General features: G+C 38.3%; 1 protein-coding gene across 11 annotated transcripts in view; it reads left to right on the plus strand.

Moving 5' to 3' along the window:
- The window catches only part of phldb1a (pleckstrin homology-like domain, family B, member 1a), a 49,648-nt gene that overhangs the window by 14,333 nt on the left and 22,521 nt on the right, over positions 1 to 12,794 (plus strand). For 10 of the 11 annotated variants that reach the window (XM_067438812.1, XM_067438813.1, XM_067438811.1 and 7 more), the window contains exons 4-6: positions 766 to 936; positions 4,263 to 4,388; positions 7,207 to 8,414. In XM_067438812.1, the coding sequence (XP_067294913.1) occupies positions 766 to 936; positions 4,263 to 4,388; positions 7,207 to 8,414 (1,505 nt within the window). Of the gene's footprint in view, positions 1 to 765; positions 937 to 2,246; positions 2,473 to 4,262; positions 4,389 to 7,206; positions 8,415 to 12,794 lie in introns of those variants that run through there. The other variant, XM_067438818.1, reaches the window with a different exon arrangement.

Below are 12,794 nucleotides of genomic sequence, written 5' to 3' on the forward strand. Positions count from 1 at the left end.
CAGAGGAAGTCGATGTAGTGCACTATTCATCAGCGAATCATTTTATAGGGGACTGAATACACAATTTCCTGTGCTTATGCAAAGATGGACAGATAGATAGATAGATAGATAGATAGATAGATAGATAGATAGATAGATAGATAGATAGATAGATAGATAGATAGATAGATAGATAGATAGATAGATAGATAGATAGATAGATAGATAGATAGATAGATAGATAGATAGATAGATAGATAGATAGATAGATAGAGCTGCTTCTTGTAAATTTCATTCATGTTTGCAGTGGCTTTAGAACAAGAGACAGAATTATGAGGATAAATGACCTGATTTTGACAACCCCTGTTGCTTCACACAGTGTGACTGAGCTTGCTTTACTGAGGGAATGTGTATGACTTCCGAAAAAGCCTTTTTTTATATAGAATGATTTATGTTAATCTTCAATGCAAAGTGCAGCATACACCCACTCCTGTCACTTTTTTCTTACCATGTCTGTTCTCACAATAGGCTTGGGTTATGGCTTTTTACTCACATCTGCTTCATAGACACTTAGAATGAAAGGGAAAAAAAACAGGCGGGGTCGTGCATTGGAGTGGGGGGTGTCTGTCCTGTCTTTGTTAAAGAGGGAACATAAACCAGTCCTTTTGTTGCAAACATTTCAACATTTTATATGTTTTATTGCAACAAAAAAATTATTGAAACTATAGTGTGTACAACAATGTAGCAATAATCAGACAGCTAACAAATCTCCATCACATGTTGCAGGGAAAACCACACTTGGCCATGGGAACACAGACATTAATATTCAGGGTCCAGGTGTCACTGCTCAGCATTGCTACATTGAAAATGTGGGGGGAGCCATCACTCTGTACCCCTGTGGAAATCAGTGCTCACTGGATGGCTTAGCGGTTACCAAACCAGTCAGACTCACACAAGGTAAGCAATGTTTTTTTGTTGCTCTCAAGTTGCTCTCAAACTAATTCACCTGCATTAGTACCATATGTTGAATAGGTTACAAAATTATCATTACTCTTAATGTGGAAATTGAAATGCAAACATCCACTTTCTAGTCTGTATAGGAGACGTGCATCTGATTATACATGCACATTTATGTATGCAAGAAAGAAAGAAAGAAAGAAAGAAAGAAAGAAAGAAAGAAAGAAAGAAAGAAAGAAAGAAAGAAAGAAAGAGGCGCATCCAGCTGATGGTTCACTATTGCAAGACTTTTTGGAGAGATTTTCATCCGATTGCCTTGAACTCTTTTGACAGTTATTCAATATATTCAGCCTGCACATCAATAACATGCATTTCTAAATACCATTCCACCCATCGAGAGGCCTTTGCTTTAATTCAGTGAACCATATAATGCAATTAGATATTAACTATTTCTAGCACAGATAAGATTACATTTTTAAGACAAATATCACTGTTCAATCACTTTGATGTTAGTAATGTTAAGAGTCTGTTAAATATCCCTTTGAAAAACTTGACCTCACTCTACTCTTTGAAACTATTTAAGGTTGTCCACTTTGGAATCAATGTGTATTTATGTAATACAGGGGTCCAGGAAATTGCATGATGATAATGATGAGCTTTGTTTGAACTTCCATTTGAAGATCTTGACCTTGCCCTACTCTGTTGGGCTATTTCAGGCACTCTTGAAACACGTTCTGTATTCATTCTATCACATCGGGAAAGTGGGATTCTACAGAGAAATTAGATATTTTGCTGATTTGCATTCTCAGAATATATCTAAATATGTTTCACCGTATTAACAATACATAGCTAACAAATATGTAGGCTATTAAAGCGTATTTCAAGCCTTTATATGAGACACCTGACCTAAGCATTTCTTTTTGACGTTTAGCCAAGTGTAGCCCGATTTACCTATTACCATTTCGACCGTTAGTGATCAAGAGATAGTGATCCAGATAGGCTTATTTGCAGTCCTCCCCCCTGTTCGCGATCTGTGCATGACAATAACTTGAGACAGCCGGCGCGAGGAGTCGAGGACAGCTGTCCAACGTGCCACCCATGCGACTTCCAATACATGTGTCTTAATGAAGCGTCTATTGTCCTGAACAGAATCAATGCCTGTCTTTCTCAGTAATTTACTGTTGCATTTTAAGCAACTTGTAGCCTACCGTTTGAGCAAGTCCAGAGTTTCGCCACAGGAAAGTAAATTCCCCGGATGTCGGACACTTTTGTAGGCTATTAACTGCTTGTCCGTTTTCTTTGGGCTGGCGATGACAGTCGGGCAGGTGACAGCTGTGCTGTTTTGTGTTGTAATAGAAGTCAGTGAGCGAACGCACTGTCGTTGCGCTTGACATTTACATTACAAAAGCTGTGGGCAGACACGCGCTCAGCGCTCTTTACTTCACGCGACGCGCGAGAGCTCCACGCTACTGTCCGCTGTTCCTCATGCGTTTTCCAATAGAGTGGACATAAGTTTGATTTCGTTTCCCAAACCTGGTAAGTGAAATTGCTTTATCTTCAATAATTTACAAATTATCTGCCTGGAAAACTGCAGAGCATAAGTTACTCCAAAATAGTCGATTATTAACCAGCCAACACCGTTTACTAAACCCGTAGTGTCTAACTGTCTGACTTTGTTAAATACAGTATAGCCAATCCTTGCAATAGCCTTGTTAGTAGATTCGTGACGTATTGTAGGCTATAACTTTTATTTTCACTCAGTAATGTGTAGCCTACTGAATAGAAAGTTATTATAGAAATAACTGAATTATTATTGAATGTCCTCCTCACACTTCTGCTATTAGACTAGCTTTCGTGCACTTTCTCGAGAACGCTATCAAAGCGCATTAAAACTACGTCAGCCTTTTTATGTGACTTATAATATTATGATCATAAAACAGCACTGCAATATATATATTTTCTGATGTAGGCTATCTAATGACCTGTCCTTTCTTCTTGATTTCTATAAACCCTTTTCTGATCCCATTATGCCCAGCCCGACCCCTCTGATGCCCCCTTGTGCCATATGTCTGTGGGATTGTTTAGTCGTTTAGTTGTGTATATAGAGGTATAATCTGTCATCAGTGCTTTGACCTAATTCAATGTGTCTGTACCACAATTTTAGAAAGTGCAGTTATATATTTATATACTTATTTTTCTGAGTGAATGCTCAGGATGACCTGCAACCACCACTGATAATGAGATTAATGGACCCCAGTTTAGTGCTGAATTGAAGAAAGTGTTTGATTCTTAAAATATTACAGTCTGTCCTTTCTTAAATATGTGGCTACATCTTGTTTTCCATCATGTATGTGCCCATACGTGGAAAAATATATGGACACTATAGGTTCAGCTTTGACATTATAATAGGGAAAGCTATTTCATTTAGAAAAAACGGACAATTCAGAAACAAAGATATAGTGATATAGGTACAGAGGTTAGCAATTTAAAAGAGGGTCTGAATTTTCTGTTGAATAACGGCATGACATTCAGTGAAGCTCATGTCAGTGTTGCATGTCATATCCTCTCTCCTCTACTGTAAGTCAGCAATGAGTCATACTGATCTTATATTCTCTCTGTGCTTTCCGTGCCAATGTTCATTATGAAATGGAAGTCTGGGTCATAATTCACTGGCATTTTGACAGACTCTGCATTGATCCCTCTGCCCCATTAATCAGAGCAATTTAATAAAGGGAGAGGACATGGTAATATAATGTGTTGCGGTATGTGTATAGGAGATATATATTCGTTTCCTACGAATAGACAAACTCAGTTTAATCTATTTCTTTGAAGTTTGAACTCCTTATGGCAAGATAAGCCGTGATATGAGTTTCAATAAAGCATGTAAAGAAGAACATGGATTCAGACCAGACAAACCCTGCATGTATGAATTGTACTGATTGCTTTTTGTTTGGCCTAACTGTTTCATCCACACCCTTGTTTTGTTTCATTCAGATGCTCTCGATTACCTTGAAAGAGTAAAGTCATATTAATGAAGATACTATAACAATTTTAGCAGTTGGGAAGCATAAAATGCCTCTGCTCCATTCAGGGTTGTTGATTATGGGGCTGGCATCTCCACCCGATAAAATTGGTGAAAAAAATTCACAGAAAATGTCTGCTGACTTATAAGCACTATATTTTTTTTACAAAAATTATGACATGTTCCATGTTAGGGATTTTATACTTTTAAAAACTATTGGTGATATAGTTCAGTCTTTAATTCTTTTTTTTATTTTGTTGTCATATTATTGTCAACTTCTGGCACACATGCTTCTTTTTCTCAGGGTGTATGCTGTGTTTTGGCCAGTCTTCCTTCTTCCGCTTTAACCACCCAGAGGAGGCCCTCAGGATGAAAAGTTTGATGCCAGGTGGAAGCCCTGGATTTACCAGTACTTACAAGAACCATTCAGGTATATATGCAGAAGCAAAATTACACTGACCTAAAATCAGGTAGTAAGAACTGCTCTGGATACTGTGCTGTGGGGAGTTAAAGTCGCTGAAGGCACTCTGAAGAGCAAATTTGCAAATAATGGTATGCGTTTCATTGATTTAATTACTAAACGTTATAGCAAAAGCGGCACAGAGAGGCATTGTACCCTAGATAATTATAACAAGCTCCAGACACTGCTCAGGTGACATAAATCTGCCTAAAATAACTTGGCCTTATCCTGCCTATTTAATATCCATGTTATTAGAGAAAATTCTAACTCTATCTTTGCTCATTTTAAACACTGCTCTTGCTCATTCAACACTGACTAATTTCAAATAGCTCAGAAACCAGGAAGGGAGATCATCGGAAGAGAACTTCTTTGAAAAGAATGGGAATTTGAATTGCCGCAGGCACTGTGTCAGCTGCTGGAAAGCCCCTGTTGAGAGACCCTGGCATTGACCCTGTTAGTTTAAAATCCTTGAACACCAAATTGAACATTTAAAGAAAACGGGACCCAATGACATTGTTTTGAGGCCATTGTGGGTGTAACTACCTAGTGCATAATTGTTTATCTCAATGACCATAAATGTCTTTCATTCAGGACTGTAAACATCTTTGATCTGATGTAAGGATACTAGTCTATACTTTTTGGCAAATATAGAAATTGGCAAGTATAGATTTTGATAACTAAAATATCTGATTGCTGGACACAGTATAAGTCTATTACCCCAAATTTCTCAAGAACTACATGTTTGATTGGTAAAATTACAGTAACAACTATTTCTTCTTGTGTATTTCAAAATAAAATGACATGTTTCCTTAAAAGGGTCACTTCCCTTATGTGATGTGAGCACATGTTCTCCCTACTGTGCCACAGCTCTAAAATAACATGTTTATTGCGTGGTTAGTGGACTGGTGGCCCTGGCTGCAAAGATTGAAAAGAACTGAGTGCGTTCAGCTGGTCCTGAGTGCCCAGAATGAGTCATGCCGTAATTCAGGCTCTATTCTCCTCTGTCTGCTCTGACCTTTGGGCTGAGGGTGGGATTCCTGCCATCCGCAGACTGTTTAGGCTAAGAGACACACCCAGTTGAGCGTATGTGTAAGAGAGGGGGAGGTGTGTGTTTGTATGCATTATGCCCAGCCATGTCCTGCATGGGTGTAGTAGACCACAAGTGGTATGAGTGAAATATGTGTAAGAGAGGGGGAGATGTGTGTTTGTATGCATTGTGCCCAGCCATGTCCTGCATGGGTGTAGAGCACAAGTGGTATGAGTAAAATATGGTTATTCTGGCTGTTTAAAATATAGACATATGATTACAAGATTGCTGTGAGAGATGGATACCTGATTTTTTTTGTTTTTGTTTGTTTAGATCATAATATCTTTTAAAATGCAGTAATTCATAACCGGATTTTTAAAGTTTAAGATTGAAAGCATGGATCTGGGATAAGGGTAAAAAGAACGAACAAACAAATAAAAAAATACAAAATAATTTAAAATAAATTTGAGGTTAAAGTGAGGGTAAAACATTTCACAGTGAGTTTTAACCTTATAAAAATATAAATTAATACACTTAAATATTTTTTGAAGAAAAATTAATTATTCCTGACCCATTTAAACTGCATTTTTTATATATATATCAAAGTTTGTTATCCTGGTCTATATTGTGTATGAGACTTCAACATTGATATACCGTAATTCCTCAAATAAAGACCGGGGCCTTTATTTACCTGAACTGCTGATGGGAACCGGCTTTTATTTGAAGCAGGCTTTTATAAGGGGCAGGCCTGTATTTCTAATTCCATCTGTTTAAAATATAACTACTTTAAGTAAACCGTTTTTAATTTAAAGTGATCGTTCCAGTGGACAAATATCATTGATTTATTTAAGAAACATTTGCAAAAATATCACCATACAACAACATAATACACATTTTTTGTAACTCCACGCGCAGCTCCGCATCCAAAGATGAACGAGTTCTCGGCGAATTTAGCCGAGCATGACGTCTCATCACACCGGCCCACAGTTTGCACATTAGGTGCTTATATTTACTGAATGAGCCTACAAAAGCAGAAATAAGCCATTTTAAATAAAGATCCATGTTTAATCAAATAAATAAATAAATGATGACACTAAAGGTTAGTGAAATTAATTTAATTTAGTGCATATTTTGTTCTCATGTCACAAGTAGGCTAATAATATCAAGCCAAGGTTTATTGAGTTTTACACGATTCTTTTGTGGTGTGGTTTTTGGTAAAATTTACTAAAATACATATCATCACCTGTGTACATTAGCCCACTTTTTCTCTATAATTTTTCCTGTTGGTTTATAGAACAATTACTCCGAGTTGCCCTCTGTCGTTTCAAAGAATAGCACAAGGGCGAGCGGGTCAAGTAAACGCCTCGTCCGTTTGGGGAGGAGCGCGCGCAGTCAGCGGAGGTTCGTGCCGCGGAGACAGGCGAAAGTATAAACAAGCCTTTACACGGCATTTTCACAGACGTTGCATCAAGGTGCGTGGCATCAGGATGATTTCGCTCCATCGTGATGTCGGTCAGCCGTCACGGCTCAACCCTAATGAACACTACAATGAATTTGAATGCACATAAAATTAACGGCATTTAGGATTATCCACACCTTTTCCCCTGGCCTTTATTTGAGACCGGCCTTTATTTGTTCGTGCTGACCACGTCCCCGGCCACTATCAGAGGCCCGCCGTTTAATTGACTACAGGCTTTTATTTGAGGAAATACGGTATATTAATATTTTAGATCATCAACTGATGTTCTTTATTCTCCACAGAAACCCATGGGCAGCTCAATGGAAACCATCTTCCTGTGAATGAGCGACCTCGTCCTGGACATGGCACTCTTGTGCGCTCTATTGAAAAGGACCTTCAAGACATTATGAATTCTCTGTCTATGGGTGAAGGCCAGACTTCCTCATCTGAGCACTGTAAAAAAGGCCGCCACCCCATTTCACAGTCTGCCATGCTCAATGGGGGAAGCCACAGTCTTGTCTCCCCTCCAACCAGTCCGGGTGCTTTGTCGGTAAGCTCCAGCTATGAAAATACCAGTCCTCCTTTCTCCACCCTCTCTACCTCCTCTGTGGTTGGCAGTCCAGGGGCTTGTTTGGATTCCTCTAATACCCGTTCCACCAGCTATACCCACACCGCCCAGGCCCCGGTGCCACAACCACGCACTTTTGCATCCAAGGCAAGCATTTTTAACGGGGGACAAAAAGATCAAGAAAGTCCCAGGATTCAAAAAGCCTTAAATGAAACCCCCTCAAGCCCTGTGGCAAACCGTAGAGGTGAGAATCCACACCTGGCCCATGGTTCCTCCTCTTCATCATTATCATTTGCATCTGGAGATTTAAGCAGACCGATGAATGCCAGACTCACCTCCTCGTCCTCACCGGCATCATCTAGCCCTAGATCCAGTGTTGGCTCATCAATCCAAGAAAATTCTTCTGGTCTTCATTCCCATTCTCGTGCACTCCTTCCTCCAGACAGTCCCCAGTCATCCCACCGTGGCATAGAACCGTCTAGCATGCGTCATCTTCCTCCTCTCAGTCCCTCTGCATCACGCAAAGGTGTCGTCGGGGTGCCTGTTCTCCCTGGAGCTCTACCGGGTGTTCCTTTGACCTCTCGTGGCCGGACTGTACCAGAGAGCCCTCGTCTCCAACGACGAACCACAGCAGAGGAAGAAGCAGGAAATGTGAGATTGCATGCCAGAAGTCCATCTCCTGTATCAGCTCTTTTGAAGGACCAGCCTGGCGGAAAGCAGAACGGTGGTCTCACTTCAGCTCTTGGTTCTCAGACAGGGGCGTCTCCTCTCACTAGTCCCCGTAACCAGAGAAAGAACTCCAGGGAGCCTCGGCAGGTCCCGACGCGCACACGGGAACGCAAAAACAGCATTTCAGAGGTCAGCGACAAAGAGGAAGACCTACTGGAGTACCATCGCTGGCAGAGAGAAGAAAGGATGCGCGAACAGGAAATGGAGAGGCTGGTATGTCTGAGAGTGCATGTTTACTGTACCTGTCAAGAAAGTTTTAATCATTTTTGTACTAGTTTTATCATCAAACTATGAAATAACTAAACAGAGGTACACTACTGTTTAAAAGTTTGGGGCCAGTTAGATTTAAAAAGAAAAATTAAATTGATCAAAAGATACAGTAGAGGCATTTACAATGTTACTGAACATTTCTTTTTCAAATAAATGCAAATGAAAGCTTTATTTTCATCAAACCTAGAATTCTAAAAAAATATATATTGTGTTATAATTATATAATTATACATTTTATAATATTTTAACTTTAAACAATATTTCACACTATCAATGTTTTAATGTGGTTTTAAGCAAAGTTTAAAACCACATTTAAAAAAAAGTAAACTTGAGAGCGTGTTATAGGCTATATGATAGTGCTACTGTATCTCTTGAACAATCAAACTGCTGCAAATGAAACTGAAAGTAAGTCGCAGACTCTCAACAGAATCATCTTCAACAAAAATAGTGAAACGAAATCATCTTCAAAATGCTGATGCCGCTCTCTCTCCTATTGAGGTATTTGATCTTGAAATTAGCTGATGATAAATAAAATGCAACTCATGTTGCTTTTGCGTGGGAATTGAAGATCCGATATATCTAATTGCAGAGACATATTTATGAGACCAAGTGTAAATGGAGCCATTTTAACAAATCAGATAGCTATCCGATCAGTAAAACACTGGTATAAACAGGTCTTTTATATTTTAGCTTTTTATTATAACAATTTTTTCTGCCCGTTTTCCTTCCTATTTCTGTTAAAACTGAACATTTAAGTTATGTATAAAGTTTCATGTTTATTATTCAATATGTATTAATAATATATTAATATTTATCTTCAAAACAAGCTTTAGATCAAATATGTTTTGAGAAAATGATTGAAATGAAAATTAATTCAGGAGTGTCCAAACTTTTAACCAGTTCTATGTGTGTAAGCTGTGATCCTGTTTCTTCACTTTCAATTCAAATTCAATCTAAATATAAGTTTTGGTACTATTAAAGGGATATTTTTTGTCATTGGAAAGTAAAAGGAAATGTAGAAGATGTACAGTGAGAAAAACGCACAAAAAGCAAACCTGGTTCTTCTTATCAAAGGACCTGTGTTTCCCAGACGACAGAATTGCCGTCTCTTTTACGTAAGAGACGGCCGTCTCTTTTCTACATACAACAGAGGAAATCCTGCTGCTGTTTTGGATGTTCTGAACATTTTATGAGCTCTTCATGAGTTCTCAGCGGGTAAAAATAATGCCATATGTACGCGCATAAAATGATCGTGTTTAATCCAGCACACAGCATTGTTTTGCATGTTCGGTAAGCAAACTCCTTCGTCATGTAAGCCGACCAATCAGGTTGCGATCGTCTCCCTGTGCCTTTGGTTCGGTAACTTTAGGTCCGCTGTTAAAAATACCAGTGTGAACGCTAAGCGGACCAGGACTATATGTTTTGTTTTTGTTTTTTGGTCTGGTCCAAATGAACCAAACTAAAAGAACTACAAGTGTGAACACACCCTTAGAAATCATGGAGGGGTCTGAAATTGTCATCGTAGGTACATGTCCACTGTGAGAGAGTCCACAATTACAGAGGTACAGAGGTCAGGTTTCCTGTAGTTTTTCACCAGGTTTGCACACACTGCAGGAGGGATTTTGGCCCACTCCTCCACACAGATCTTCTCTAGATCAGTCAGGTTTCTGGCCTGTCGCTGAGAAACACAGAGTTTGAGCTCCCTCCAAAGATTGTCTATTGAGTTTAGGTCCAAAGAATGGCCAGCCCACACCAGAACCTTGATATGCTTCTTACAGAGCCTGATTTCTCTGGACTGATTTCTCACCTTTCTTAAGACCATTGAGACCCCACGAGGTGAATGCAAAAGTTTTTCCCAAAAAGCCTTCCCAAATTTGTAATTAGAATGAATTATAATATGTTGTTGTCAACAAATTGAAGTACTAATGTCTTTTTCCGTGTTTCCGCCAAAATAAAAGCTCTGTTTAATGCTTGAAAGAAATCCACCAACAATTCTTTTTTTAAAAGAAGTCTCTTATGCTCACCAAGGCTGCATTTATTTGATCAAAAATACAGTGTAAACAGTTATATAGTGAACTATTATTGCAATTTAAAATAGCTGTTTTCTATGAGATATTATATGATATAAATATGATATTCATATGTGATATGAATATCAAGTAAATTGTAATGTGTTCCTGTAATCAAAGCTGACTTTTCAGCATTATTACACCAGTCTTCAGTATCACATGATCCTTCACAAATCATTCTCATGATGATTTGCTACTCAAGAAACATTATTTTTTTTATTATCATGTTGAAAACAGTTGTGTGAAAATCTTTTTTATGATTCTTTGAAAGCTTTCTATTTTAGATAAATGCTGTTCTTTTGAACTTTCTATTCATCAAAGGATCCTGGGGTAAAAAATGTGAGCATGTTTAGCATAAGAGACTTCTTTAAAAAAAAAAAATGAATTGTACATATCCCAGTCTGAACTGTACTGTAAGAGTTTGAATATTAAAGTACAAATGAACACCTGAGCACTCTTGTGGATTTGCTACTGTTACAGTTAAAAACCGTATAAGGGTAAAAACATGACAGACAGACATGATGTAAGCAAAACATCTACAACTAACAAAGTTGATAATGGGTGTGCGGTTATTATCAAGAACTGACAATAGTCAATCGGAACCGAGGGGCCCCAAATAAAATTCTGCTTAGGGCCCCATGAAGGCTTGGGCTGGCTCTGTGGACAGCTCTTTGGTCATGGCCATGTTAGTAGTTGGATTCTTACTGATTGTATGGGGTGGACAGGTGTCCTTATGCAGCTAACAACCTCAAACAGGTGCATCTAATTTAGGTTAATAAATGGAGTGGAGGTGGACATTTTAAAGGCAGACTAACAGGTCTTTGAGGGTCAGAATTCTAGCTGATAGACAGGTGTTCAAATACTTATTTGCAGCTGTATCATACAAATAAATAGTTAAAAAATCATATATTGTGATTTCTGGATTTTTTTATATTTTTTAGATTATGTCTCTCACAGTGGACATGGACCATATGATGACAATTTCAGACCCCTCCATGATTTCCAAGTGGGAGAACTTGCAAAATAGCAGGGTGTTCAAATACTTATTTTCCTCACTGTATATTGCTGTAGAGCACTGATGAGAATATGAGTGTGATGAGGCTTTTTGAGTGTCATTGGCTTTCGGAGTGGACTTAACACTGGAGGTTGAGCGGGTGGAGTTTATATGGAGAGAGAGTTTTCTGGTAAAGGCAAGAACAGTCAGGAATAACACACAGATGTAAATTCCTGAGGCCTTTTTTAAAAGCTTGTGCAGAACGTGTGGCTTCCCAAAGACTATATTTACCCGACACAATCTCAGTGCTATGAGTTGCCCTCTTCCTCATATACACATGCACACACACACACAGTCCTCCTTTAGCGGCCTAAACACTAATCTCCCTGCCCCCTATAATAACCACACATAAACATCTCTCTCATTTAAACCTATTAAAAACCCCAGACATCGCTTGGGTGCATCTCAAATTCCCATATGGAATTGCCATTCATCATCTCCCTGAAATCATATTTTGAATATGTTTCACTCTGTTTGGGTTAAACATTGTCCTATAATCTTTGGTATATATATATATATATATATATATATATATATATATATATATATATATATAGATATATATATAGATATATATATATAGATATAGAGATATATATATATATATATAAGATTTTTATGATAAAATACTTGAACCCTTCTTAAAAATACAATGCACACACAAACCTAATTATATGCGGCTGCCACACATTCTTGTCATTCCCTAGAGTAAAACTATTTTAGGCCATTTACTATCAGACAGAACTGAATTAATACAGGGATAGGAAGTAATTTTCCATAATAACAATCTCTGGTCATTTGAGACAATGGCTGGAACATTAGGTGTATTATGAATATGTTTCACTCTGTTTGGGTTAAACTTTGTCCTATAGTCTCTGGACTGTCTGGCACTGTTGTCATGGTTACAGCACAGCTTTATCCAATGGTGTGGCAACTTGAAAGGTAGAGCTAGTATTTGTCCAAAATGAGCTGAATGCCCTTTTAAATGCTACTCTCAGGTTAATATCAAATTTTAAAGGACTTGTGCCACATTCAAGCACATCTGAGGTGTATTTAGTGTCAATCTCCTTCCTAATGCCATTAAATAAACAGACATTTATTGCTAGCTTCAAAAATGATATTTCAGTGGTATGACCTTGCAGAAGGCTATTGTAAAACACGTGTGACCACACATTCTGGGATTATGGGGCAGGAGTGATA

This window comes from Pseudorasbora parva, chromosome 3 (assembly GCF_024679245.1).
Source record: "Pseudorasbora parva isolate DD20220531a chromosome 3, ASM2467924v1, whole genome shotgun sequence".
NCBI lineage: Eukaryota > Metazoa > Chordata > Actinopteri > Cypriniformes > Gobionidae > Pseudorasbora > Pseudorasbora parva.